The 26,464-nt window shown below is 58.6% G+C and overlaps 4 protein-coding genes across 4 annotated transcripts; 3 read left to right on the top strand and 1 right to left on the bottom strand.

Moving 5' to 3' along the window:
• Window positions 1-992: 992 nt before the first annotated feature.
• BESB_080260 (uncharacterized protein) lies at window positions 993-1,397 on the top strand (the record flags this gene model as incomplete). The annotated part of the gene is made up of 1 exon (XM_029366388.1): window positions 993-1,397. The coding sequence occupies one exon, from the start codon at window positions 993-995 to the stop codon at window positions 1,395-1,397; it is 405 nt and encodes a 134-aa protein (XP_029217819.1).
• A 667-nt stretch (window positions 1,398-2,064) lies between these two features.
• Window positions 2,065-10,962, top strand: BESB_080270 (uncharacterized protein; the record flags this gene model as incomplete). The annotated part of the gene is made up of 13 exons (XM_029366389.1): window positions 2,065-5,596; window positions 5,915-5,950; window positions 6,299-6,343; window positions 7,029-7,058; window positions 7,367-7,414; window positions 7,663-7,728; window positions 7,965-8,027; window positions 8,453-9,232; window positions 9,595-9,642; window positions 9,841-9,894; window positions 10,160-10,210; window positions 10,366-10,426; window positions 10,821-10,962. The coding sequence occupies 13 exons, from the start codon at window positions 2,065-2,067 to the stop codon at window positions 10,960-10,962; spliced, it is 4,956 nt and encodes a 1,651-aa protein (XP_029217820.1).
• A 3,053-nt stretch (window positions 10,963-14,015) lies between these two features.
• On the top strand, window positions 14,016-23,482 carry BESB_080280 (putative transcriptional elongation factor; the record flags this gene model as incomplete). The annotated part of the gene is made up of 17 exons (XM_029366390.1): window positions 14,016-14,428; window positions 14,772-15,006; window positions 15,556-15,711; window positions 16,143-16,319; window positions 16,542-16,733; window positions 16,897-17,114; window positions 17,561-17,697; window positions 18,130-18,436; window positions 18,776-19,007; window positions 19,469-19,775; window positions 20,266-20,689; window positions 20,931-21,068; window positions 21,345-21,525; window positions 21,921-21,983; window positions 22,212-22,421; window positions 22,870-23,059; window positions 23,415-23,482. The coding sequence occupies 17 exons, from the start codon at window positions 14,016-14,018 to the stop codon at window positions 23,480-23,482; spliced, it is 3,648 nt and encodes a 1,215-aa protein (XP_029217821.1).
• Window positions 23,483-25,213: 1,731 nt separating this feature from the next.
• Window positions 25,214-26,134, bottom strand: BESB_080290 (uncharacterized protein; the record flags this gene model as incomplete). Its single annotated transcript, XM_029366391.1, has 1 exon — window positions 25,214-26,134. One exon carries the CDS (start codon window positions 26,132-26,134, stop codon window positions 25,214-25,216), a length of 921 nt encoding a protein of 306 aa, XP_029217822.1.
• Window positions 26,135-26,464: the final 330 nt, after the last annotated feature.

Consider the following 26,464-nt stretch of genomic DNA (forward strand, 5'->3'; position numbering starts at 1 on the left):
ATCAACGGCGCTGAAGGCAGCTCCAATTGCGCAGCCGGCACGAACAAGAAAAAGAAAGGAGAGCAGCCTTCTCCATGCGACGGGAAGACGTGCTGGTACGTGATTCCAGCGCAGACGTGCGTATTTCTTGTCTGTTGTTCCGCGGTCGCACTCTATCCCGAGCTCGCATTGTGAGGAACTCCGCCGAGTACTGAGACAGCAGCGCCAAAAAAAAGCATATCTAGAGAGAGAGCGAGGGAAACATCGGAGTTTTCCCTCACTGAATGAACAACCGTAACACGCCAGCTACCCATATTGCAGACTGCTGGCAAAAGCTGCTGGCAAAAGCTTCTGGCAAAAGCTGCTGGCAAAAGCTTCTGGCAAAAGCTGCTGGCAAAAGCTTCTGGCAAAAGCTGCTGGCAAAAGCTGCTGGCAAAAGCTGCGCACCGGTTTTGGGCCCCCCCAAAACCGGTGAAGAGCGCGCAGCTTTTGCCTTCACCCGTTGTCAAGGCACCTTTCGCTCCTGGCTCGCTGCGCGCAACGAGCTGGCAGTCAGCTGAGTGGAGGACACATAGCTGTCGATCAGCCGTATTCAATGCAGGATAGGAATCTCGAAGTGAATGTCTAGCGATTGTTTTACTGCGCCACTACTGGGGATTCGTACCTCTATTTCCGATGGAGGAGCTCCTTCCTCGTTTTTCTTTTGTCTTGCCTCGGAGACAGACATAGCCGCGCTAAGCCTCGAGCCCTAGCGGGTGGCGAGACAGCCCGGCAGAGAGCTCCGGCACCATGCAGTGTGTCAAACGACACAGGGAAGCCTTCCCTTCTCCACCTTCAATTCATTTTGTGTTTTTCTGAAGGGACACCTCGTCTACCCGACCAGAGCTGGCTGCGCACGGGCCCGGCAGCGGTGTCTGACCGGCCGCATGCAGCCAGGGCGCTCTGCGCATCAATGAGTGTCTTTCGGGGAGTTCCAGAAAGAACTCTCGTTCTTTAGAACGCCCGACTCCGCAATGCGGAGAGACACAGTAGCGCTTCGGGCTGTCCCTATCGCGGGGCGGGGAGCCGTCAAGAGGCTGGTTGGGCTAGCCTGTGTCGTCGCTCTGCTAGCGGGTTCGGAGGCCCTCTTGGACGACTCAGCGGCCGCCCAGATCCTGCAGCCCGACTTGGGCAGCCCCTCGCCTCTTATCGAACTGTACGGCTTTCGCTCTTCTGAGGACAAATGGCCTGTAGAGGAGCACGCGCTGTCGTCGCTGTCGGGGCTTCACTTGGCGAGTTCACTGCGTCCAACAAGTTTGACTCCGGGAGCGGACGTCAAGCAGCTTGCTCCATCGTTCCTTCAAACCGCACCTGGTGAGGCTCTCCACCCCTTCATGTGTCCCCTGTTGCCTACCGTGCGTGGTGGTAGCGCTCGATGAGATGCTACTAGAAAGCGCGTTTGATGCGTTGTGCGGTGGCCTGCGGAGGGCTTTGTCTTTTCTCCTGGCCGCTTGTCTCTTGTAGCCTCGGTCCTGGACTCTGTGTCACCCTGGCAAGGGCGAATCGGCTGTCGATTCTCGCTGGCCTCCGAAGCCAGACGAAAAATCGTGGGCTATGCTCCAACAGAGAGCTAGTATGGCGCTCGTGCAGCCTAGACCCCAAACCCTAACTATGATAACTGCTTGAACCCCGTCTCTCAGCGATCATCGTGCTGCGTCAACATCTACCCCCACTTGTCTATAAGCTTGAAGGCATATTTGCACGCCTATGCGTTCTTAGAGCGCCTTCGTTGGAGGTGAGAGGCTGCCCTGCGCCGGCATCCGCGTGGGGAGCTCGCCACGCCAGCGCTGAGAGAGACACTCAATGCGCGCGTGGGGCGCTCCGGTCGCGGCCAAACCACGGATCGCGCCCGCATTCGAGGGCGCCTGACCACAGGCCGACTGAACATGCACTGAGAGGAGGATGCGCGGCACCTGAGCCATTTTATAACTCATTTCTCGTCTCCGTGTGCGTGTGTGTTCAGGGAAGGGCCGCGGCAGGAAGAGCCGTGCTAGAAGACGCAGGCGACCACGCAAGAGGAAGAGACGCAGAAACAATAACTCGTCGATGAGGGAGGGCGGCAGAAGCCGGAGCCCCTCCTCCAGGAGGGAACAGAGCAGTTCCCGTGGAGGACGGAGCCGCGATAGCGCGAGTCGAAAACGCCGCTCCCGCAGTGAAGGCGACAGCGGCCGGCAGCAGGACAGGGATAATGGAAGCAGGCGCAGCAGGAAGAGACACCGCGACGGAGACCGCGGCGACAGTCAAGTCGATAGGAGCAGCAGCAGCCGTCGCCACGAAGATGGGCGACGAGGCGGTTCTGACTCCCACCGTGATGGAGACAGCAAGGCGAGCAGGACACGAGACCGCCGCCGGCAGCGTGATGAAGACAGCAGCCGTTCCCACGACAGTCAGGAGGCTCATTCATCCGGCGCAGATCGTAGTCGACGCAGCCGCAAGCGAGAAAGAGATCCCGACGACTCCCGCAGCCACAAGCACGACACAGACGTCAACAGAAACAATGAACGAGACAGAGATCCCCACAGCAGGACCACAACTCACAGGAGTAACAAACACGGAGATGAACACGGGAGGCGGTCGCATGGCGAGGGCGATGCGGAACATAGCCATAGCGGTCGAAGGAGGCGACGCCGTGAGAGGAGAGGGCGAGGAGAGGAACATGGGGAGAAAAAGGAGGATGAAGGCGCGAAGCACGGCGAGGGAGGCGGAGGCGACGGGGGACATGGTCGTAAAGCCCACGAGGACGGCAGACACGGAGATGAACACGGGAGGCGGTCGCATGGCGAGGGCGACGCGGAACATAGCCGTGGCGGGCGAGGGAGGCGACGTCGTGAGAGGAGAGGGCGAGGAGAGGAACATGGGGAGAAGAAGGAGGATGAAGTCGCGAAGCACGGCGAGGGAGGCGGAGGCGACGGGGGACATGGTCGTAAAGCCCACGAGGACGGCAGACACGGAGATGACCACGGGAGGCGGTCGCATGGCGAGGGCGACGCGGAACATAGCCAGAGCGGTCGAAGGAGGCGACGCCGTGAGAGGAGAGGGCGAGGAGAGGAACATGGGGAAAAGAAGGAGGATGAAGGCGCGAAGCACGGCGAGGGAGGCGGAGGCGACGGGGGACATGGTCGTAAAGCCCACGAGGACGGCAGACACGGAGATGAACACGGGAGGCGGTCGCATGGCGAGGGCGACGCGGAACATAGCCAGAGCGGTCGAAGGAGGCGACGCCGTGAGAGGAGAGTGCGAGGAGAGGAGCATGGGGAGAAGAAGGAGGATGAAGTCGCGAAGCACGGCGAGGGAGGCGGAGGCGATGGGGGACATGGTCGTAAAGCCCACGAGGACGGCAGACACGGAGATGACCAGGGGAGGCGGTCGCATGGCGAGGGCGACGCGGAACATAGCCGTGGCGGGCGAGGGAGGCGTCGTCGTGAGAGGAGAGGGCGAGGAGAGGAGCATGGGGAGAAGAAGGAGGATGAAGTCGCGAAGCACGGCGAAGGAGGCGGAGGCGACGGGGGACATGGTCGTAAAGCCCACGAGGACGGCAGACACGGAGATGACCAGGGGAGGCGGTCGCATGGCGAGGGCGACGCGGAACATAGCCAGAGCGGTCGAAGGAGGCGGCGCCGTGAGAGGAGAGGGCGAGGAGAGGAACATGGGGAAAAGAAGGAGGATGAAGGCGCGAAGCACGGCGAGGGAGGCGGAGGCGACGGGGGACATGGTCGTAAAGCCCACGAGGACGGCAGACACGGAGATGACCAGGGGAGGCGGTCGCATGGCGAGGGCGACGCGGAACATAGCCAGAGCGGTCGAAGGAGGCGGCGCCGTGAGAGGAGAGGGCGAGGAGAGGAACATGGGGAAAAGAAGGAGGATGAAGGCGCGAAGCACGGCGAGGGAGGCGGAGGCGACGGGGGACATGGTCGTAAAGCCCACGAGGACGGCAGACACGGAGATGAACACGGGAGGCGGTCGCATGGCGAGGGCGACGCGGAACATAGCCAGAGCGGTCGAAGGAGGCGACGCCGTGAGAGGAGAGTGCGAGGAGAGGAGCCTGGGGAGAAGAAGGAGGATGAAGTCGCGAAGCACGGCGAGGGAGGCGGAGGCGATGGGGGACATGGTCGTAAAGCCCACGAGGACGGCAGACACGGAGATGACCAGGGGAGGCGGTCGCATGGCGAGGGCGACGCGGAACATAGCCGTGGCGGGCGAGGGAGGCGTCGTCGTGAGAGGAGAGGGCGAGGAGAGGAACATGGGGAAAAGAAGGAGGATGAAGGCGCGAAGCACGGCGAGGGAGGCGGAGGCGATGGGGGACATGGTCGTAAAGCCCACGAGGACGGCAGACACGGAGATGACCAGGGGAGGCGGTCGCATGGCGAGGGCGACGCGGAACATAGCCAGAGCGGGCGGGGGAGGCGTCGTCGTGGGGGGAGAGGGCAGGGCGATACTGGTTACGATGGAGGGCAGTCTAATCGAGTGGCTGAGCATGGAAAGGAAAGCCAGGGGGGGAAGGAGAGTGAGAAGCGGGAGGGCGAGGACGGCAAGGGTGGTCCTGGAGGCGATGGCCATGGGGGAGGAGGTCGTCACCCCGACCATGAGGACATGCAGGAGAGTGAGAGTGAGCGCGGCAGACGAGGCCGCAGGCGCAGGCGGCGTCATCGGCAGCGGCAGGCGGAGGGAAGTGAGGGAGAGACGACCGGGGAGGCTCAAAAGCATGGGCATGCGCGAGGAGAGGGCGAGAGCGCGGGGGCTCATGAACAGCACGCACCCGGGGGTGCCGCTGCGGAGGGGCATCATGGAGAGGAGCGCAGCGAGGGCGGCAGAGGGGCGACAGGCCACGTAGAGCGGCAGAACCACTCCACGCATGGTGGCGGCGACCACGGCGACAAGAACAACAGCACAGGGCATCCGCGAACGGATGCCGCCCATGAGAGACGCGGCGAGGGAGGCCCGGACAGTGCGCATGCGGGGAGACACTCCGGCGACCACGGGGCCGACCAGCGCCATGGAGAGACCCGAGGCGACAGCACTCACGGAGGCCAGCACGGCGAGGCGGGACAGGGAAACAGGCAAGGGGGGGGCGAAGGGCACGGTGGAGACAGGCGCGACGAGGACGGTCGCAGCGAAGGCCACCACGAGACCGGCAGAGCTCACGGAGGCGCGCACACCGGAGCCCGGGACTCCCACGGAACAGACAGCGACGACCACGAGCGGGGTGCCAACCGTAATATCCCCCACGCGAATGGAAACGACAGCCGCGCCGGCGGAGGCGAACACGGCGACGGCCACGATGGACAGCGGCACGGAGCGGGGCGAGACGGGGAGCCTCAGGAGAACCAGCAGGAGGAGCGCTCGCTGGGGTTCAGGCGACGCCGTGGCGACGAGCAAGGGCGCAGCCAAGCAAGGTCTCAGGGCGACGGAGACGACAACGACCAGGATGGCGACGAAAGCGCCCTTTCTCGTCCGACGCGCAGCGCCCCCGGAAGGCCGTCAACGTTCTCTCGCTTCCGCCGGGACGACAATTACGACAATGGAACCGACGACGATGGACAGAACAGAAGCGCATATGGGGGCTACAGGCAGGATGCGGGTAAGCCGAGACATCGTGTCGTCCGCAGCGGGCGTCTTGAGAAGTTCTGCGCGACGGAGCGCGGGGCATGGACACAGAGTGTCAGCTGTAAGGAACAGGGACCGACATGTTTGACGAGAGTGGCTCAAGTGAAGCTTTCTGAACGAGTAGAGTCAGTAGCGAAGAGCAGTGGTGGCATGCCCTCGAGTACACAGTCCACCAGTTGTAGTGGAACACTCGCCTTTTTCTGGTTCGAGAGAGAGCGTCGCCCATCCATCGGATAGACCCTACACTTTGCCACGGAAACACATCACGTCTGTGTCCATTGCTGCTCGTCAGACGACTTCCGTTACCGTCGAGGATACGACATGCCTGGTGAGCCGCCAAAGACGTGCTAGCGGAGGCCACTGCTACAGACTGCAATGCTGCTGACCCTGCCTAAGTAGCACACTGGACGCTTTTGCAGTCTCGTGTCGCAACAACCCGGCGCGAATCTGAACAGTGGAGGGCGGGAGGACAACAGAGCTTAGCTAACACGCTGAAATTAGTCGTACAACGCCACAACGTGGCGTCGATGTGCCAACGGCTACACCACCCGTTTCCGTGGAGACCGTCACGCTGGAGGGCGGCGCCGCTTCTGCTGCCCGATGCAGTGCAGAGTATGCTTAGCTGTGTAGCACGCCAAATGGGCTGACTCGTTTGGATGCCGTCTGTGTTATGCAGCCCCGTTGCCTCCAACCCCGCCACCTCCTCCTTCCTATGATATGAGTGAGTCTGAAGGATCCAGTCGCTAGCCTCGAGGGACCGGAGGAGACTGTCTATCGGCACTGCGGAGCTGTCCCCTTTGCGTTTCTGTTTGCAACGCTGGCCTCCTTCTCTCCTCGCGGAGTGGCAGAGTCGTTCGAGGTTCGCGAGAGGACAGGAAGCAGGGCGAGGGTGGGTCGTGCCCGGGCAAGCTCCCTCGGGTACGATCGAGGGGGCTGTCCTCGAGTCCCTTGCTCTCTCTGTTCCGTGAAGGGTCGGCACTCTGCATCTCTCGCGGGATTAGGGGTTGGTGCTTGTGTCAACTCTGTTGTTCCCAAACGAGTCGCTCGGCGCCAGTGGGCGGTACTCTCTGACCTCGCGCGGCCTCAGAAATGTGGCTAATTGCGTTAATCACAAGTTGATGTGCGTGAGCTTGGCCAGCAGCCCTGTGCTTACTAGCTACCCGCGCCGCGGTGGAATGAGTTAATTTCAGCATAGCTTTCGGCTTCTGCAACGGGTATCGTGCCCGTCGCACAAGTCGCGTGTGGAGGTGCTGGGGCGAGCACACCTGCGCCACAAGCGCGTCTGCTGGAGGACGGCCTGGAGGCTGCTGCGAATCCTGTTGTTTCCTCTGTGGCATCAGATCCACGAGTTGCGCTACGGCGCTGACTTCGGCTCTTCTGACTCCTGGTGTTGCTTCTGTGTTCAGGGCCGGATTATCCGGACTACCCAAGGCCTGGTGAGGACGCAGAGGGGGTGGTCAGTCTGTCAGACTAATTGATTCGGTCGTGCGACTTCAATGGCCGTTGAACATAAACCCTAGGCGCGCGTCTTCTTTCCCTCTGGCGGATGAACTGTGCGGAAGGCACCGAGAGATGGTGCTGCAGAGCGACTTGCGCCAGGAGCGACGATTGAGGCCTGCCTTGATCCTTGCCGGGGCTGTCACGGACTCGTGTGTCTGCCTCCCGCGAGAATGCGCAAAGTGGCGCTGCAGTGTGGGAGTGGTATTGTTCCTCCTGATGCGTGTGATGTCTCGTTTTGTTTCAGCATTCCCAACGTATTCTGCGCCATCTGCGCCGGTGCCGATGATGTCAAGTAAGCGCAGCAACCGGTCTCTGTATCTGGGTGCCTTATCAGCGCGTGCTGCCGTCAACTAGCAACTCAGTCGTCGGGGAGAGTCAGCCTTTGCTTCCCGTGGTTCTGTTAGATTCTGTTTGCTTGGTGCCGTGTCGCTTTGGAAGGCGGCGGTTAGCCTCCACTCGACTGTTTCGCCTGATTCCATCGCAGCCGTATTGGGAGAGGCACTGGCGCGCGTTGGCACAGTTCCTCCGTTTCTGTTGCAGGCGAGCCCAGCAGTCCGCCGCCTCCGCCTCCGCCTCCGCCTCCGCCTCCGCCTCCGCGGCCGACCAGTAAGACCGTGCATGTGTCCGGAGGCAGCGAATTGCGGGTCGATACAGACAACCGGCAACTTCATTCTCTCCGAAGCGGCGCGGCGCGAATCACGAAGTAGTTCGCGTGTAGCTGCGCGGTGGTTTCTCGGTGGCGGCTGCGGGCGTGCACGGATTCTTGTGTGCGGGGTTCTGTATCTCCTCCTTCAAATGGTGCCGATTCCTCGCTGCCTCGGGGCCTTCTGTTTTGCCCGTAGGTATGTCAGGGGACGCGGCTGGACCGAGGAGCGCCGCGGACAGCGACTCGTACTCCGCAGGCGGTAAGCAGTGAGAAACGCGGTATCGACACTCGCGGGGGGAAGGGGGGGGGGTGGCGCCCCCCATGTGCACCACAATCGTCTTTCGACCTTGAACTATACACGCGCTATCCGTTTCCCAGTGGGTAGGGCCCTGCGGAGTGCGGGGGCTGTGCATGTGCTCGGTGCGGGGAGAGAGCTGAATCGGGCGCCGATGTGCTTTCTAGATCACGCGGTGACAGGTATCCTCTTCTGCACTTTGTCAATGTTCTTTCGTAGCAGCGACCGCTACGCGTGGAGCTGCACCGGCTGGCGGGCCTTCTGGCGGACCCGGGGGGAAGGGTGGGAGGCGGGCGATGTCTCCTCCGCAGGTCTCCAGGTTCAGTGGCAGTTAACCTGTTGCTTACGCAAGCCCCGGTTTCCTGCGCGGTGACCCATTTGTGTGTCAGGTAGTACTGGCGGCGGTAGCGACGGTGATGACGACGATGACGATGACACCGGCGGCACAGCTGGCGTGGGAGGTAGGGGTTCTCCGAGTGCTAACAAGAATCGTGGCAGGGGGGTCTCAGGCGGCAATGACGATGATGATGACGATGACGACGACGATAAGGAGGGTGCGAAAGGAAAGCGCGGCAAGGATGACGACGATGACGACGATAGGAAGGGCGCGAAAGGAAAGGGCGGCAAGGATGACGACGACGACGATGACGACGATAGGAAGGGCGCGAAAGGAAAGGGCGGCAAGGATGACGACGATGACGACGATAAGAAGGGCGCGAAAGGAAAGGGCGGCAAGGATGACGACGATGACGACGATAAGAAGGGTGCGAAAGGAAAGGGTGGCAAGGATGACGACGACGATGACGACGATAGGAAGGGCGCGAAAGGAAAGGGCGGCAAGGATGACGACGATGACGACGATAAGAAGGGCGCGAAAGGAAAGGGCGGCAAGGATGACGACGATGACGACGATAAGAAGGGCGCGAAAGGAAAGGGCGGCAAGGATGACGACGATGACGACGATAAGAAGGGGAAAAAAAAGGGAGGCGATGAGGATTATGATGACGAGGACGACGACAAAGATGGTGACAAACGCAAGAGCGGTAACAAAGGCAGCGGTGACAAAGGCGGTTCCAAGCAACGCAGAAGCGGTTCAGGCGGCGGCAAGGACGACGACGATGATGGTGATGATGATGAGAAGGGGAGCAACGGCAAATCAGCTTCGGCAGGTACGAACAAACGCGGACATGGGGGGTAACTTCGAGTCGCTCTCCCACTGGGACGCACCGAAGCACAGAAATCCCTAGCGTCTACAAAAGATTTGTCGCGACCCCTGTTCGCTCATTGCGCCCTACAATTTGGTGCATCTGACCTGACTGCAGGAAATCGCGGCCGGAGGCGACGTGTGCCCATCCGTAAGTGAAAACGCAACACGATCTCACTGTGGTACGCTGTGTTTTCTTCCAGTTCGAATCGAGTCGAGCTCTGCAAGAAGCGTGTAGCATTGTATGTGTGGCGCCTCAGAGCCCAACGCATCCTCCGCGCTAAACTGCATTTGGTGTCTGATCGTTTTCTGTTCCACAATCCGCAGCGGACAAGGACGGTGCCGACATGGAACAAGCGATCCGAAACATGGCAGGTAAGTCCGATCGCTGAGCGTAGCCGCGGTGCAAGCCGCCCTGACCACGACCGACGATGGCAGGCGCGTTCGCTGTGGGAGGAGGTACGATACCTCAATCTGCAATGGGGGGAGAGGGGGGGCATCGTTTTTAGACTGCACACTTGCTCGGTAAAGCTATAGACTAGGTAGGCTGCGCTCTGTCGTGTATGTTTTCAGCTAGACTTCGACTGGATGGAGACGAGTTGGCGGCTATATACCAGGTCGACAAAGGTAAGCCATGTGCTGCGGCGGCTGGTAGGAGTCCGTCTTAGCTTGCGAAGGGTCGCGCACTCTGCTCGCACTAAGCGAATCACGGTGGTGCTGTTTTTTTAGCTTCCAGTGTCAGATTCCCAGCATCCGCGAGACAGGGCGAAGCGAGGGAGTGCGGGAGCGACAGGGGTCTCAGCCCATCCCGGGGACATAGTGCGTTGTCCCTTTTCAGCGCTTGTGGTCGGCGTGTAATCCTGCACTGCTGCCACTGTTTTATGTCTTGCAGAGAAAGGCAGGCGTTTGGCCGCCACGCTCGCCAGAATGCTGGAGGAAGGAGGTAAGCGCATGGCGGAGAGCCAACTAGAACGCTGCGACCCAAAGAGGCTGGCTCTGACAGTGAACTTCCTTCCGGCACGGCTCTCGTGACGGTAAGTGGGGTAGGCAAGGAAACCGTAAAGCTCGTGTGTGTCTGTCTGCCTGCGGTCTGCCCAGGAACGAGTCGAGAGCCGCTTGATAAAATAATATCCGAACCTCCACAGGGATCGAGTACACGGTAGGCGCCGCAGTCACTCTCCGTGTGGTGTAACTCAATTGGGTGATCGGGCGGGCGCAGGGCGTTTCGAGTTCTCAGGGTAATGAGAGCCAGTGCGCCAGGATCGGTCTCCATCGTGTAGAGACCAGTCATCATGCCTCGCATAGCTGCGTTTGGAAGGCGACGCCAAGCGGATCTCTTGCAAGTAGGAGTGTAAGTGAAAGTAATAGACAGAACCGCGGCGACAAATCGCGAGATTGAGACCTGCTGTTGACCCCTTCAAAAAGCTGATTTCCGTCTGAAGGATCGCACGTCAGGTTGAGTCTCGACTGCATTATTGACGCACCACGTTTGTGTTGCTTGCAGGCGGTGAGACGAAGCCTCGATGGATTTTCGCCTATTCGTGGTTCCTCAGGGATTTCTCTTCGGTGCGTCGCCTCAACTGGCGCGAACCTGCAGAGAATCATTGCCGGGCGACGAATCCGTGGTGGCCTGGCTTCGCTGAGAGTGCTTCTCACGGTGAGCAGGGTGACGCATCCTCTCCGCTCGTCAAGTAGTCGTTCTAGGGTCCCTTCTGCAAGTGGGCAGTGAGGTACTGCCTTTTTGGACTCGTGTGGTGAACTCAGCATACGTTTGTGAAGTGGACTCTGCCGCGCATTCATGGTCAGCGAGCTCGCCAGTGGCTTGACGCATAGCATGATGAGAAGACGACAGCCACTTCTTCTTCATTTGTGACTCTGACAACGAACGCCGGCACCAGAGGCAGCCGGCTCCGTCCGCCGCGGCGCAAGCGTGTCCGGAACGGAGGGTATGGTAGACGAGACAGCGATTCCCATGCGTGGGCATGGCTGAAGTTTTTGAGATCCACAGGCCGGCGGCGTTCAAAAATTCGTTTTGCTTTTTCAGTTGTTTAGGGGCTTGGACAAGCAAACTGCGTTCCTCATTGGGAGAGTCTTTAACTTTCCGACGGTATATTTTTCTGACTGTGCTGTGACAAACAGCTGCCCAGTTACCCTCTAGGGGGCAGGCAAATCTGAATCAGCACGTGCACGAGCTCTGTCTGGTGTTACACAATGAGTCCAGTTTTGAGACAAGCTTGTCGTACGGATAGTGCGAGCACCAAAAGGCAGTGCGAACTCACTCTTCATTTGAGTACGTGTAAAACTGCTTGAGCTAAAAATCCGCCAAGCGCGGAAGGCGACTCTCGAGGACGTGCATCAGCTTCAGTAGGTCCTGCCTTCCGCCCCTGCACGAGACACGCAGCAGCGGAAAGCCCTCTGCACAGGACGATGGCTGATCGCGTCACAAATCGTTTTTTAGGTGAAGCGTCTTCACAACGCCTTCCACTGCCACACGAGCGCAGCCTGCCTCAAGGATGTGCACCCAGCAAGCGGCACGCGAGCCCCTGGCGCGCTTCCCAGTTCTTGCGCAGGAGTTTCGCCAGCATGTGGAAGCAACGCAGACTGGCGTTTCTCTGGTGGTCCTTCCGCATAGGGATCCTCGTACTCCGCCCAAGTCCGGCATGCGAGGCGGTCAAGTGTTACGGGGACTGCCACGTGAGCGTGTCTAACTCCATCGGCAGCGACCGCCGTACGGCACCGGTAGCGCGGATACATACGCTGGCAGCGCCAATCCAACCCAGTTGCTGCTAAAACCTGACGGCCTACAACTCTGGCTGGTAAACGTACAGACGCGCTCCTAAGCTGACCGCAGCGTGCTTCCGAAGCACGATGCAGCTAGCTCGTCGAAAGCTCCCCGCGTATTGCCTACGCAGGCCTACCTGGTCGGCACCGGGGCACCCGTACAGTGAAATTCAACACGATAGCGCGATTCCTCCTCTCGCGCTGAAGTGGCTAGAGTATGGGGATGGCGTCCCCCGGTGCGGTTCTACAGCGTCCCCGAAGACAGTGCTCAGGCGTCTGACCTAAAAACAGCCGAGGGCTCCAAGCATAGCCGAGCGTGAAGAGCCCTCTAGCTCAAAACACCCGCAGAACTTGGCTGCCTACCGAAGACAGCAGACAGATCGATAGGTCCGTTGTGTGCAACGGCGCGGGGGTGCCTACGATGTTTCGCGTAGGCAGCGTCTGAGTGCGTCAGGCAGCAGCCACACGAGTGCAGTTTCACAGACTCATCTCCAGCGCACACACGTGGAAACCCTCCAATGACGTTGCTGGAGCGCACTCTTTGTCTGAATCCTGCCTTCATTTTTCGGAAGGATGCCGCAGCCTTCGCAAGACGCGAGGGTGCTGACCGTTGCAGCAGACGAGACGAAGCGCGAGGCCTCCACCTGTTCGTCCGACGTGTTACGCTTGTTCTGTGACGCCGATGTCGAAGTTTCTGTGGCAAAGGGGGTGTGTGTTGCTATTTCCCGTCTTGTTCGGTTTCGACGTGCAGCCTCCGCCCTTCGATGCACGCGCATGCAGCAGGCGGACACTGTTCCAGCACACCACAGCGAAGCCGCGCTTTCTTTTTTGCTCGCGTAACCGGAACGAGGTGGCAACCCCCCAAGAAGAAAGGATGTGCTTTCCCTCAGCTTGTCCTTCGCCGGCCCCGTACGCTTCTTTTCCCTGTGCTCTTGCTCCATCGGCCTTTGCTTTTTCTCCAGTTTTTCCCTCATTCATCCTCTTGTGCAGCCAAATTTTTGGTTCATGAGCGTTCTCCGTATTCACTTCTTCCCGCCTCTGTTCTCGCGGGCAGGACGAGGCGAAGTCCTTGCCACCCTGCCTGGTCTCCGCGCGTGTTCAGGATTGTTTAAGGTGATTTCGCCCGCTCCTCCGAATCCGCGGCTCGGATCTCTCTTACCCTTTGTCCCTGTATTCTCCTTCGATGCAGCCACCTGTCACCAGCGAAGTCCGCCCGACGACTGCTGTCTCCGCTGCTTGTCTCTCGGCGTCGATGCCCAAGTGTCCTCTGCCTTAACCTGTTCTGTGCGCATCACGGCTTTTCAGGCGTTGAAAAACGCTCCGTTCCCCCCAAAGTTCTCGTTATTCCTTTGCGGCTTTTTGTGTGAGCGAGGCCTAAAGCCCGCTCCGCATTCTCTCCCCAAGCCAGTTGTCCGTAACGCCTGGCTGGCGCGCCGCTTTTTCTAGTGCCCGTCTGTCAAGCTTCCTCGTTGTTTAACGCGGCTTTCGCTTCAGGTCCTGTGTCTAGGTCTCCATTTCTGTCACTTACGCGGTTTTTTCGACTGGAAAAGGCAGAGTCGCTCGCCTCCTACCCCTCCTCCCGCCCCCCCCCCCCCCTTCCCCCGATTCCAAAGCCCTCTACCAACTTGAAAACAACAGAGTGGCGGTCTTTTCCCCTGCTCGTTTTTCGACTTGCATCTACTGTCGTCGTTTTTAGCATCCCACTGTCCCGCCCGCTCTCTTTTCTCTGCGCGCCTATCGAGAGGGATTAGGAAAAATGCCGCTCTTCTCTCTCTCTGGCCTTTTCTCGTCTCTCTTGTAACGTCGCCATTCGCGCATCATTCCAGCCTGTTTTTCTTCCGACTCACTTCGGGCCCTCGCCGTCTTCGGGGCGTCTCACTTCGTTTCTGCGTTGTCTGAATCCGCGTTCTCAGTTCGCGTGCCTGTAGTCTGTTCGTTTCTGCTCACTTTTTCCGCTTCCAAACAACATGACAGACGCGGCGAACGGCGCCGCGCCTGCGGCCTCCGCGCCGCCCGCTGCCTCTTCTTCGCTGCTTTTGCCGAACATGGAGATGAAGCGCGAGCCCGAGGCGGAGCCTCCGACCGTGTCTCCGGCGGCGGCGCCTTCTTCGCCGGCTCCGGGGGAAGGCGCTGTGACGAACGGCGCGAGTGTGAAGCCGCCGGAGGTGAAGGAGAAGGCCGAGCAAGAGAAAGCAGGCGGCAGCAGTGTGCGGACGGTCACAATAGACGGCGGAGACGTGAAGGAGAAGCTAGACCGACTGTTCAACTACTGGAACAGTCGCTACGCAGTGGAGGGCGACCCGTGGGAGGGCGTCGACATCTTCGCGATTCTCGTCGGCAAAGCCAACGAAGAAGAGGAAGGAAAACCCGAGCAAATGCAGTACGTTACGCGGAAGGAGCAGACCGACCTGCGGGCGACAGGATGGCTCCCCATGTTTGGGCCTCGAGCCCCCCTCCACCGCCTGCTTGCAGGATGCCGCGCTCCTCTCTCCATGCTGGCTGAGGCTTCTCGCCGTGCCCTTCTCTGTGCTGATCCCCACTCTTTGCTACGTTGCCTGCTGCCGGTCTTCTGTCCACGCGTTTCGCGCGTCGTGTGCACCCAACAGGCGACGGCACCGCGGCAGTGGCGCACGCCGGCGGAGGCGCGGCGTTTTTTCGGCTCGGGAAGGGATGCCAAGCAGAAGGCACCTCCGCGGTTTCGTCTGTGTGCATCTCTCTCTCAGGATGTGGCTGACGGGCTTTCAGTTTCCCGAGACGCTCTTCGTCTTCACGCGCTCAGGCGAGTGGCTGGTGCTGACGAGTCCGAAGAAACTCGAGCACCTGCGGCAGATCGAGACTTGCCGCGAAGGCATCTCCCTCTTGTCGCGGAGCGGCCCTGACGGCATCGATGGCGCAGTGAGGAGCATCAATGAAGCCGTTACGCGGGAAGCCACGACCTCAGGAAAGGCCCCAGAAGATGTAAGTAAGATTAAGGATCTAGGGCGGACGGCTGGGCGCCAACCGGGTGGAAGGCCAAAATCTCGAAAGGCGAACAGAAATGCGAATCGTCTCATGGGGACAAGCGGAGAAGAAGGCATCCACAGAAGTGAAGCGAGATCTCGAATGCGCTCCAGAGGGCGAGCGAGAGAGCGGGAGGGAGAGGAAGAGGAAGCGGGGATGTGGAGCAAGAGAAGGCTAGAGCGCGCTGAGAGCTAGCACTGCGGGATAAAAGCAACACTGAGACCGAGGCATCTGCGAGGGGCTTCGAGCCGCGTGCGTCCACGCAGAAGACACGCCGCTATCGAGGCGTGGCGTCTTCTTTTTCCCTCTCTTTTCGTCGGTGCCTGTCTCCCTTTGCTGCCACCGCCTTTGTGGGCGGCGCGGGCTTCAGGGGCTCCGGCTCCTTGGGCCTTCGCGCCTTGTCCGCCATGTCGTGTGTCGCCTTCTCTGTCTCGTCTGGGGTCGCGGGGGGAGATTTCGTGTGTTTTATTCAGTTCTTTCGCTGCGTCTCGGTGGCTCTGGCTACAGGTGGTCCTGGGGTGCCTCCAGTCGTCAAACGCCCAGCAGGGCTTCGCGCAGCAGATGACTGAGACCTTCTTCAAAAAGTTCACGGATGCGAACAAATCCAAGTTCGTGGACGACGGCGTCGTCATCACCATGGCGGTCCACACGCCTGTGGAGATTGTGAGTCGAAACCCCAAACTCTAATTCAGAGAAGAAAAAAGAGAAAAGAGGAGAGAGCAGCAACCCGTCTGCCACGCAAGGGAAGAGAGCTTGCACCTAGGAAGTCGGGCGATCGGGAGATGACCCTACAGGCCTTGAGTACTGAATGTTCGCTTCTGTTTCGCTTTGTTTCCCGTTCTCATAGGGGCTTTCCTCGTCATTGCATGCGCGCCGGCTTATGCTTCGAGCTGGTCGCCTTTTGTCTCCGTCTTCGGCGGTGTCTGCAGCCGGCTTCTGGCTCTCGTCTTCCGCTTGCCCGCGTCTGTGTGTCTCTGCACTCGATTTCCTGTATCTTTTATTCTCTTGTCGCGGTTTTCCGCGACGCATTGGAGGCGCATGTGTTGTTTCCATCTCGCGTTTGTTTTCTGTGGACTTCGTGTCTCGCTTGTTAGGAGAACATTCGCAGCGCCAGCATCGTCTCCGTTGCGATGATGAAGACGCAGATCGTGAACCGCATCGAGACTGTGCTCGACAACGAGCAGCACGAGTCGCACGCGACGATTGCCGGCCTCGCTGAGAAGCTCTTGAAGGACGGAAAGCAAGTCGAAAAACTCCGAGAAAGACACAATGTACGCGAGGAAGGGTTGATTAGGGGGGTTTGGTTTCGGGGGATTGCAAGTTCGCAGTCTTCCTGCTGCGGTTTCATTCAGGCACCCTTCTCTCTTTCCTTTCTTCAGTGCCGTCGAGCGCCCGGCTTGTCTGTTTCTCCGACCCAGTGGCACGTAGCGCGCGACCCGGGTCGCGCTGTGCGCCGCTTTTTTATATCTTCTCCGCTTTTTTTTTGTCCGCAGATCGACCCTGCCGAGGTGGATCTCCTGTACAGCAACGTGCAAAGCGGGGAGGCCTTCGACTTGCGCGCGTCCGCACAGCCGACGACGGCGAATCTCTCGCAGACCGAAGGTGCGATCATCATTTCGCTCGGCGTCAAGTACAAGGAGCTCTGCGCGGCGCTCGCGCGCACGCTCCTCCTCAACGGGACGAAGGTGAGAAGTCAAGTCGGCGAGGACAGGCGAGCCGCGCGTCGCGTCACCCGGAGGTTGCGGCGTTGCCGCCGAGAGAGGGGGTCAGCATCTCCCGCGGGAGAGTCGAGTCCATCCCCTGAGTCGCCTCTCAGCTCGGTTTTCTCTGCTGTTTTCTCGTTTTCAGGAGCAAAAAGAGATGTACTCCTTCACCTTCGAACTGCTGCAACACGTGATCTCGTTGCTGAAGCCGGGCGCTTCGTTCAGCGGCATCTACGCCGACACGCGGGCTTACATCGAGGCGCGGAAGCCCGGCCTCAGCGAGCACTTCCTTAAGATGGCGGGACACTGCATGGGGATCGAGTACCGCTCCAACTCTCTCGTGCTCAACCCGAAAAACACCAAGTGAGTCAGCAGCGGGCTCGTTGCCGGACGACGGCGAAAGAGAGGCAGAAAGCTGAGGCAACGGAGGGCACGCGAACAAGGATCTGAGTGTGTCGCTTGCTTACTGAGCGCACCACGACGAGGGCGCGGCTGCATGTTGCGCCAGCGTGCGTCTCTTCTCGACTTGACCTCGAATCTCCACTCCTGCGCAGACGGCAGGCGCACTCACACTTTGCCTAGAGCGCGTTCAGCGTGCAGCCGCGCTTCGGCGCCCCCCCTCCCCGCCGCCGCGGCTACCGCTACATTTGTTGACGTATTTACGGGGTTCGCTTTCGCAGGCTCAGGTAGCTTTTTGAGGCGGGAGTGCATGATGGAGGCGGATAGAGTAGAGTCGCGTGTCCGTGGCGGGGAGCGCGAGTTTCTCACGAAGATCTGTGGCTGTTTCGCTGTCGCTTGCTCGCGCGCAGGACGCTGGTTGAGCGCGGCATGATCTTCAACATCACCGTTGGGTTTTCGCATCTGACTACCTCGAAGGGGAAGACGTACGCCATCTGGCTCGCGGACACCGTGCTCCTGCCCAAGGAGGAGGGCGCGGCGCCTGTCGGTGAGGAATGACACGAAAAAGAGAAAAGGCAGGGGGCAAGGATCGAACGCCGACATGCAGGGAACGCACTGTCCTCTGAGGGAAAGAAGCCAGCTGAAAAGACTCGGCAGCAGAGGAAGAGCGGAGGATCCGCAAGCAGCTGGCGCGGCGCGCAAGCATAGACGCCTCCGGAATACCTCTTCTAAGACCTTGTCTGGGAGCTGCGCGTCTCGCTGCAGCTGCCGTCTTTTTCTTGAGCGCGTTTTCTCAGTTTCGCGGGTTCCGTGTCGCGGCAGCGGATGCGCGTGGCAGCGCGCGCGGTGTGTGTCTGTTCGGGGTGATGCAAAACAGAGTCACGCGGGAGGCCGAGGCAGCGCTTTCTGCCGGATTCAATTATTCTCCTCTGAGGCGATTCCGCAGCCTGCTGGGTATCGCTTTCCTTTCTGCTCTCAGTTCTTACCGACGGCATCTCGAAGACTCTGCGTCACGTCTCGTACGAGCTGGAGGACGCCGAGGAGAAGACTCAGGAGAAGACCAAGAGCTCATTCTCGGAGAAGAAGGAGAGCAAAGAGAAGGTGAAGAAGGGCGAAGACGACGAGGGCCAGAAAAAGAAGAAGAGTGGAAGTTCAACGAAGCATAAGGAATCCAAGTCGAACAAAGAGAAGGAGAAAGGAGAGTCGCGAAAATCGACCGCGGCGGGCGGCGGTGCCATATCGGCAACCATTCTGAACAACGCAGAATCCGTCATCCTGAAGGACAGGTGAGGACTTCACAACGGCTTGCTTCAATGTCGCTTCGTTCTGCTCGCGCCGAACGCTGTCTCGCCCCTCTCGCGGGGGGGTGTCTGGGCTCCTCTTTGAACCGGTTCGTTTCTCCGCTTCTGCGCTGCGTTCTGGACTGTGCCGTCCTCCTGCTGGTGTCTGTCCGCTACGTGCCCGTGCTTCCCCTGTTCTCTCTCGCGCGCGTTTCCAGTTTGACGACCTGCCTCTGAGATGCGCCTTTCTTTCCCTCATCTCCGCGAGTGAAGCACAGCCTCGGTTTTCTGCGTCGCCTCTACAATTTTCCCAGCATTTTCGTTTACTTATCGTGATTATTCCAGACTGCGGCGGCGAACTGGCTCCCAGGCGGCGACCGCGCAGCAGGAGGCGGAGGAGCGCGACGAGCGCCAGCGGCAGCTGAGGAAGAAGAAATCAGAGCAGCTGCGTCTTCGCTTCGATAACGAGAAAGACGGCGGCGGCTTGGAGCGGAAGAAGAAAGAGGGGAAGAAGATGGAAGATATAAAGTGCTTCGCCAGCCCCGAGGCCTTCCCTCGCGACCTCAAGACGAACAAGGTAAACTGCAGTCGGCGAGAAGCTAGATGGCGCAGCTTTTCAACGCAGGGCTGTTGGAAAGGCGAGGCTCCTGCGTCAAAGCTTCGCGCTGTCTCCTTCCCGCTCTCTCCGCCTCTGTCACGACCTCACCTCGCTCGACGCTCTCTCTATCGCCCTGCAGAGAGGGCGGGGACTGCGTCAGGCGGGGTTCCGCTTCTGCGCGAGTCTGCGTGTGTGCGGAGATCTTGAGTTGGTTAGCGTCCGTGGTTCAGCGGCATCTGGGTTCATCGGGGGCGCGTTGTCTCTTGTCTCATGGTCGCCGCCCTTTTGCGCGTTGTGTGTCTTGTCCTTCGCTCTTCTTTTGCGCCTCGGTGAGGCGCGCAGGGGCGGCGTTGAGTACCGGCGGTGTTTTCGCCTCGCGCTGCACTTCTCGCGCGTTCGCATGCCTGGCTTTCTTTTTTGTCTGCGTGTTGCGCGTGCAGCTATACGTGGACTTCAAGTCGGAGTCGCTACTCGTTCCGATTCACGGCTCTCACTTGCCCTTCCATCTCTCGACGGTGAAGAACGTGACCTGCAGCGAGACGCAGGGCGGCGACGCGTCTGGCGGCGCGGCTGCAGGCAAAAACCGATCGCCGTTCTTCGTGCTGCGCGTGAACTTCCAGGTCCCAGGTAGTCAGACTTTGACGCTGAAGGGCGAGGAAAACCCGCTGCCGGATCTCTCCGGGCGCCCTGACACAGTCTTCATCAAGGAGCTGATGTTTAAAAGTGAAGACGGCAGACACCTCCAGAGTGAGCAGAGACGTTGCGACGGTGCAGCCTCTTGAGACGAGATTGATGCATGCGTGCAAGGCGGGGGAAACGTGAGAAGCTGGGCGGAATCCGAAAGCCGTCTGCACTGAAAACAGATCGGTTAAGTCGCGGGTAGATACTTACCATCACCGCCAGGGCCTGTGAAGGAGCCGAGCACGCAGCTGCGACTCCGAATGAGGAACGTGCATCATATAGATGGAGGCAGAGCGGCGCAGGGGAGGGGGGGAGAAAGCAAGAGACAAATCACCAGACGCGCGGAGACTGGATATCAGCCGCCTGACTGGCGTTTGGGGGTTTGGGGGCCGGTTGCTCTCGAGTGCGACAGGAACGCCGAGCTGGGCGCGGCAGCAGAGTCGCCCTGGGCGTTCATTTTCAGTTACTCGGCATGCACGTGCGTTCTGGGGCGGCGGGGCATGCCGGATGAGGGAGTGAGAAGTGTATGTGAGTCGGAATCGCCTTCGGTTTTCAGCGATCTTCCGGACGATCAAGGAGCAGCTGAAGCGCGTGAAGCAGAAGGCGCTGGAAGACGACGTCGCGGGAGAGATGACAGAGCAAGATAAGCTTATTTTGAACCGCACCGGGCGCCGCGTCCTGCTGAAGGACCTGATGATTCGACCCAACATCGCGCCAGGCATGCGCAAGCTCATCGGCACGCTGGAGGCGCACACCAACGGACTGCGGTTCACAGTGAACACCCGCGGTCAGATCGATCAAGTCGACATCACCTACAGCAACATCAAACACGCTATGTTCCAGCCCTGCGAGCGCGAACTCATCGTCTTGATTCACTTCCATCTCAAGTCCGCGATCATGGTCGGAAAGAAACGCACGCAGGATGTCCAGTTCTACACCGAGGCCGGCACGCAGACCGACGACCTCGACAACCGCAGAAAGTAAGACGCGCGCTTGTGAGCAGCCTGCCCCGATCATGCATACATACGCACACGCATACATATATATATATATATATACATATGTGTACATATACTTGCATACGCAGGCTATGAAGATGCCTTCGTGCCCCCCCCCCCCCTCCCCCTCCGCCTCCATCTGGGTGAGAGAATGCGGTATGGCAGCGCAGATGTTTCGTTTTCCACGTATTCGCGTCTTTTTTTTGTCTGTTGGTCCGCTCAGTCGCTCGTTCCACGACCCCGACGAGACTCAGGACGAGATGCGCGAGCGCGAGCTGAAGCGGAAGCTGAACAACGAGTTTAAGCGTTTCGTTCAACAGGTTGAGGACATCGCGAAAGTCGAGTTCGATCTGCCGTACAGGTACGCAGGCGAACCACGTGCGCTTTCGAATGGATGACGCTCGAAGAAAACCCTAGGCTCTGCGCATGCGTAAATTGTCGGATTTTTAGACTGGTTCAGACCCACGGTGATGCGTCTCCAAGAAGGCGGCGGTTGGTTTTAGTTCTACACACCCCTTGACAGGCCTTGATGTCGCGTGAGGCTCGCCAGGCGTTCCCCGCGGGGAGTGTCGCGCGTCGTCGCATACCGTCACGCGTGTCTCCTGATTTCGGTCTCTGTCTGCTTTTTCCTCTTCAGGGAGCTGCGCTTCACAGGTGTGCCGATGAAGAGCAACGTCGAGATTCTGCCGACGGCGAACTGTTTGGTGCACCTGATTGAATGGCCGCCGTTCGTGTTGCCGCTGGAAGACATCGAGCTCGTCAGCTTCGAGCGCGTTGCGCACGGCCTGCGGAACTTCGACGTCATCTTCGTCTTCCAGGTAGGCCGCGCGCCGCGACCTGGGTCTCCACTGCCGCCGCGCCTCTGAAGCACCGGTGAAGCCCGAGTCCGCAGCCAGCGACCTCGTGGTCGTTTCCGTCCAGCGTGGAAATTCCAAACCAGCAGTGGCTGTCACTCCGGATTCACAGTGTCCAGTGTAAGCTGTATGTCAGCGACAGGCTACTTATACTTGTATATATATATATATATAGTTTGGTATATGTGATCGTGTGCTTGCGAGGATACGTGAGCACATTCTGGTGCGAGGCGGAAGTTGGGTGCTGGGAAGTGCCGCGCGCCTCTCCGGCGTCAGCCTTTTCGGGTTTTTTTGATGGAAGAGCTTTGTGACACGCTTGACAAGCAGCGACTCGGCTTGTTGGACTGTTGTGTTTGCAGGACTACACGAAGCCTGTCAAGAGAATTGACTTGGTTCCAATCGAGTTTTTGGATAACCTGAAGGTAGGCTGTCGGACGGCGCGCAGTCCTCTCCGTCTCGCTCTCTCTTCGCTGTCGCAGTTTCAACTTCCTTATCGCCTTCTGCGTCGTGTTCGGCTTCGGCACGCTTAGCTGCTGTTTGTCTCTAGACGCATGCGGATTTTCTCTGGGTGTGGCTGCCTCTTTGCTCTCTTCGCCGCTTTTCACGTGGAGCTTCATCTTTTGGGTTTTCTCTGTTGCGTCCGCGTGCAGCGCTGGCTGAACGAGCTCGAGATCGTGTGGTACGAGGGCAAGCAGAACCTGAACTGGAACGCGATTTTGAAGCAGATTCGCGACGACCCGCACGGCTTCGTGGAGGCCGGCGGCTTCGAGATGTTCTTAGGTGACGACAGTCCGTCGGGCGAGGAGGGCGACACAGATGAAGACGACGACGACGAGGAATACGCAGAGTCTGAAAGCGAGGTGAGACCCCCCCGCCGCACGCAGGCAAGGCGCGCATGCAGTGGTGTGGTGCCTGTACGGGACGAACCTCGAAAGGCGAAGACAGACAGAGAGGCAGCAGGCCATCCAAGCGTTTGGAGGCGATGGGGCAAACGTCGAGCTCCTGGGCGGCGTGCTCGTTGGCAACCCCCGCGAGTCGAGCCCCTGAAGAGAGGAGGAGTGTGTATTGAGCGCGGCGGTGGCGCGCCAGATCAAGCTGTCGCCTTCGTGCATTGATGGACATTCATACTTGTATCGGCACGGGCTCATGTACATATATACACATTCACATATGTATATATATATATATATATATATATATATTTGTATATAAGTAGGAGGTCGAATGCTTGTGGGTTCGAGTCCTGGATGCGTCTGGCTAGTCTCGGTTTAGCTCAGCTTTGAGGCGGTGTGAGCTGTTCCAACGCAGAGCGAGTATGAGGGCAGCGGCGAAGAGCAGGAAGACGGAGAGGAGGGGTCTTCTGAGGACGACTCGAGTGACAGCGACGACGACGAGTCGCTCGCCGACGAGAGCGACGAGGACGAAGAGTACAACGACGTCTCTTCGGACGAAGAAGAGGGCCTGAGCTGGGACGAGCTCGAGGAGCGTGCGAAGAAAGGTAGACGCAGCAGAAAGCGCAGGAAGGGAGGGGCACTGTATGAAGGCCACATAATTGCACATGAAAGCATATATATATGTATATATTTACACACAAGCATGCATGTGCGTATATATGCGTATATATGCAAATCTATGCTTCCCGTTTGCGTGGAAGGTGCGATGAGGCTGTGCATGGATGTCGGGACTATGCCGGTGCATGGAAGGATCGATGCATTTTTACGCGAGCATGCGGCCGGCTGCGAACAGAAGCGAACTTCTGTGGAATTGAAGAGCAGAGAATGTCTGATTTGTCGGTGCAAGCTTTCAAATTCAGGCGACCCCCCTGGGACTTTTGATTTCGTGTCTTTTCCCAGAGGATCGCAAGCGGCGCACAGAGGATTCTGACGAGGACGACGAGCGCAGAAAGAAGAAGAGAAAATGAACGGTTTCAGCGTGACGGTGGATGTGTGATCCATTTTCAACGATCCGCGTCTCCACGAAATACAGAGAATCACCCTTCTAATGAAGGAAGCAAGCTCGGGAGTGTTTTTCGTCTTGTTGTCTCTGTCTTGGCTCGGGGGCTAATCACCCGAATGTGTAGTAGCGGATCTCGAAACGTTTTTGTACGCACCAATGTGTATATGTTATGTGCATTCTCCACGAAGCTCTAAACTCGTTGGGCGTGTGCCTATTGCAGTACGTCCCTGTTTTTGATGAGGAGGTAAATCGGGAATGCCTTCGCTTGTCTGTTCGCTGTCGGTTCTCTTCGTTCTTGTCTAGGAAAGTTTTTCACGTGTGCTTGCCTAGTGCACTCCCTGTATCGAAGATGCGGACATCTGGTTCTCTGGCAAGCGGCGTCAAATGCGGAGTGCATAGACACTTCAAGCGAGGATGTCTTTTTCGTAGGTAAACCTGTGGTCGACGATGTTTCACCCCTCGGATGCACTCCTTTCTTGTGCCGTCCTTCGCAAAAAATTGTGTTTTCCATTCGTTTTGCCGTGACGGCATACCGGACGTTCGCGTCAGAGAGTCAAAACAAGAGGGATGCTTCTGTTTCTTCGTACTTGGCGATTCTTGCGAAAAACTGACTTTCAGTCTCGCGTTCCCTCCCTTGCTGATCTGAACCTGATTTCCAAGATTCCATTCGCCACGTGGTAGCGGAAAGGGTGCAACGGTGCACATGTGAATATGCGCCGCCAGAGCGTTTATTCGTCTTCACTGGCAACCTAAAAAAACACTTGCTATTATATATTGGACCTACGCACATGTGTATGCATGCTTTGGTGCATTCAAACATCGTTAAAGAAAACTAGCGGGCACACAGTCATACACCCAAGTACCAGACATTTTCTATGTAGCCGGACCGACGCAAAGTTGGCAGCGCGGCTCTCAGCTTCGCCATCACGGGGGAGTATTTTAGGTGATGCGTATGAGGCATGCAGGCAATCTCCCGTGGTTGCATCAGTGGAGAGTTGTGGCACAGGTAGTGCGAGCTGCGGAAAGAAATGCGCAGCGGCGGTGATCGTCTGCAGTCTGTTCACTTGTGCTGGCGGCTTCTCAGCCGCGGCCACGCCACACCCGAGAAAGGAGTCCCGCGGTTTCCGTGAAAGTGGGAGTGTTCCTTCGCAAGCGCCGAAATGCAACAGGAGTCACGTTTGAAGCTACGGGAGTATCCAAGGAAGGACAAGGTTGTCAGAAAAACTTGCAGCGTTCAGCGCGACAGTAGACGGCAAGAGTGCACTGAGGTTCAGAACGCACTGCACGACTTGACACCCGGGCCCGTAGGGCTTGATGACACAGAGCAGGCGACAACACACGTAAGGCACGGTGCCCGCGAGTGCCCCGTTTTGCCCGTGAAAGGCAAGCTAGAACAGGCATCTCAGGCATCTGCGCGAATCTTCGGAGACAAGAAAGGAAAAAACGGCAGCCCACAGTGCGTCTTTCCGGATTATACCTCGGTGATCCTGCGCCTGTGCCAGCTGCCTCAAGCATCACCTCAATACCAGCTTGCGCCTGAGTGGAGATGAAACGTGGGCGAAACCGATTCGCTGTAAGTACATATATATATTCAGGAATATACTGGGGAAGAAGTAGTTGAAACGGAGAAAGCGAAGGAGCACATGGTCAGCAAGGTCATGCACATACGTGTAGTGCTGTCGTCGGTTTGTTTTAGTTAGCGGGCGGTCTCTGTCCGTTTCTTGTCGCTTCCATTGTGTTTTCCACTACCTGACCTTGCTGATAGTGTTTCGTGAGATTGAAGCTTGGCTGTCTTTATCCCTGGAGAGCCGCTTCGTTTCGCGGCGTTCCCTTCCCGCGGGCTGTATTTGATGCGCTGGACAGCACCAGCCTCTCGAGTCGGGGGAAGCTCTTGGACTTCCGCTTGCAGTGCGCCTTCTGACGCCTGTTGGCTTTCTTGACCTCTCTTGTTCGGTATCAGAGTTTTCAGGCGTGCAGAAAGAGAGAGCAGGAGGTCGCGTCTCGACAGAAAAGTCGCTGTCAGTCTTTGCTCGTCATCCGGCAAGCGGGCGAGTGCCGACGAAGGCGAAGCCAATGGATCCATGGCGGCGGAGACCGCACCCAGCGATTTGTCATTTACGAGGTTCGAGCTGTGTCCTGACTCTTTAGTTGGTGAGAAACACGAGGCAATCGGGGAGTTGAAGTCTCCAGATTCGCCTGAGCCCGCAGCGGTGGATCTCGTATCGCCCCCGGTGTACTGTATGTGGCTTTGGTGCGTCGTTCCAACTTTGTTAGCGCGACTCTTGGAAAGTGCCTTGCGCTCGGCCTCGAAGTCTTCTCTGTCAGGAGCAAGTTGTCTCTGAATGCGCGAACCAGCGCGTGCTGATGCCTTTCCTGCCTTATCGTCTGGTACAGAAATTTCCTCTGTTTCCTGTTCTCCGTGTTTGTCTTCGCGAATCGTCGTTCCACAGCCGCGATGGCCTGCTTCCCCGTCGCTGCCTTCCGTTGGCGTTCGGGGGCCGCGCACGTTTTCCTCGTTAGCACTGCCTGTTTCTGTCCAGGCCCCGCGCGAGATACTACGGTGCCTGATCGTCTTTTGGTATTCGTAAACGCCGTTAAGTGGGGGCTGCGTTGTCATGGGGCTGTGTCCTTCCCGCCTTGGGTAAAGTTCTTCATGGTGTGCGGTAGGATCACAAGAGAGCGGTGCATTCTCGGACCTAATCTGTTCAGCGCCTGAGTAACCAGCAATTTCCCCCTCAGTGTCGTTGTGTGACTCACAGAAGAGCTTCGCGCCACTGGTCTTTGCACAACGCGGCGCACCGCCGTCCCTTGTTTCCACCCTCGACAGTGTCTCCACCGTTCTGCCGCATTCCCGCTGATACACACGTGAAGTCCCACTGGGGTGAGAGGGCCAAGTCTTGGCACTGTAACCGCCGAAGTATGTGGTGTGTTTGTGGGTAATTCGCTC

Source organism: Besnoitia besnoiti, chromosome VII (genome assembly GCF_002563875.1).
Source record: "Besnoitia besnoiti strain Bb-Ger1 chromosome VII, whole genome shotgun sequence".
Taxonomy (NCBI): domain Eukaryota; phylum Apicomplexa; class Conoidasida; order Eucoccidiorida; family Sarcocystidae; genus Besnoitia; species Besnoitia besnoiti.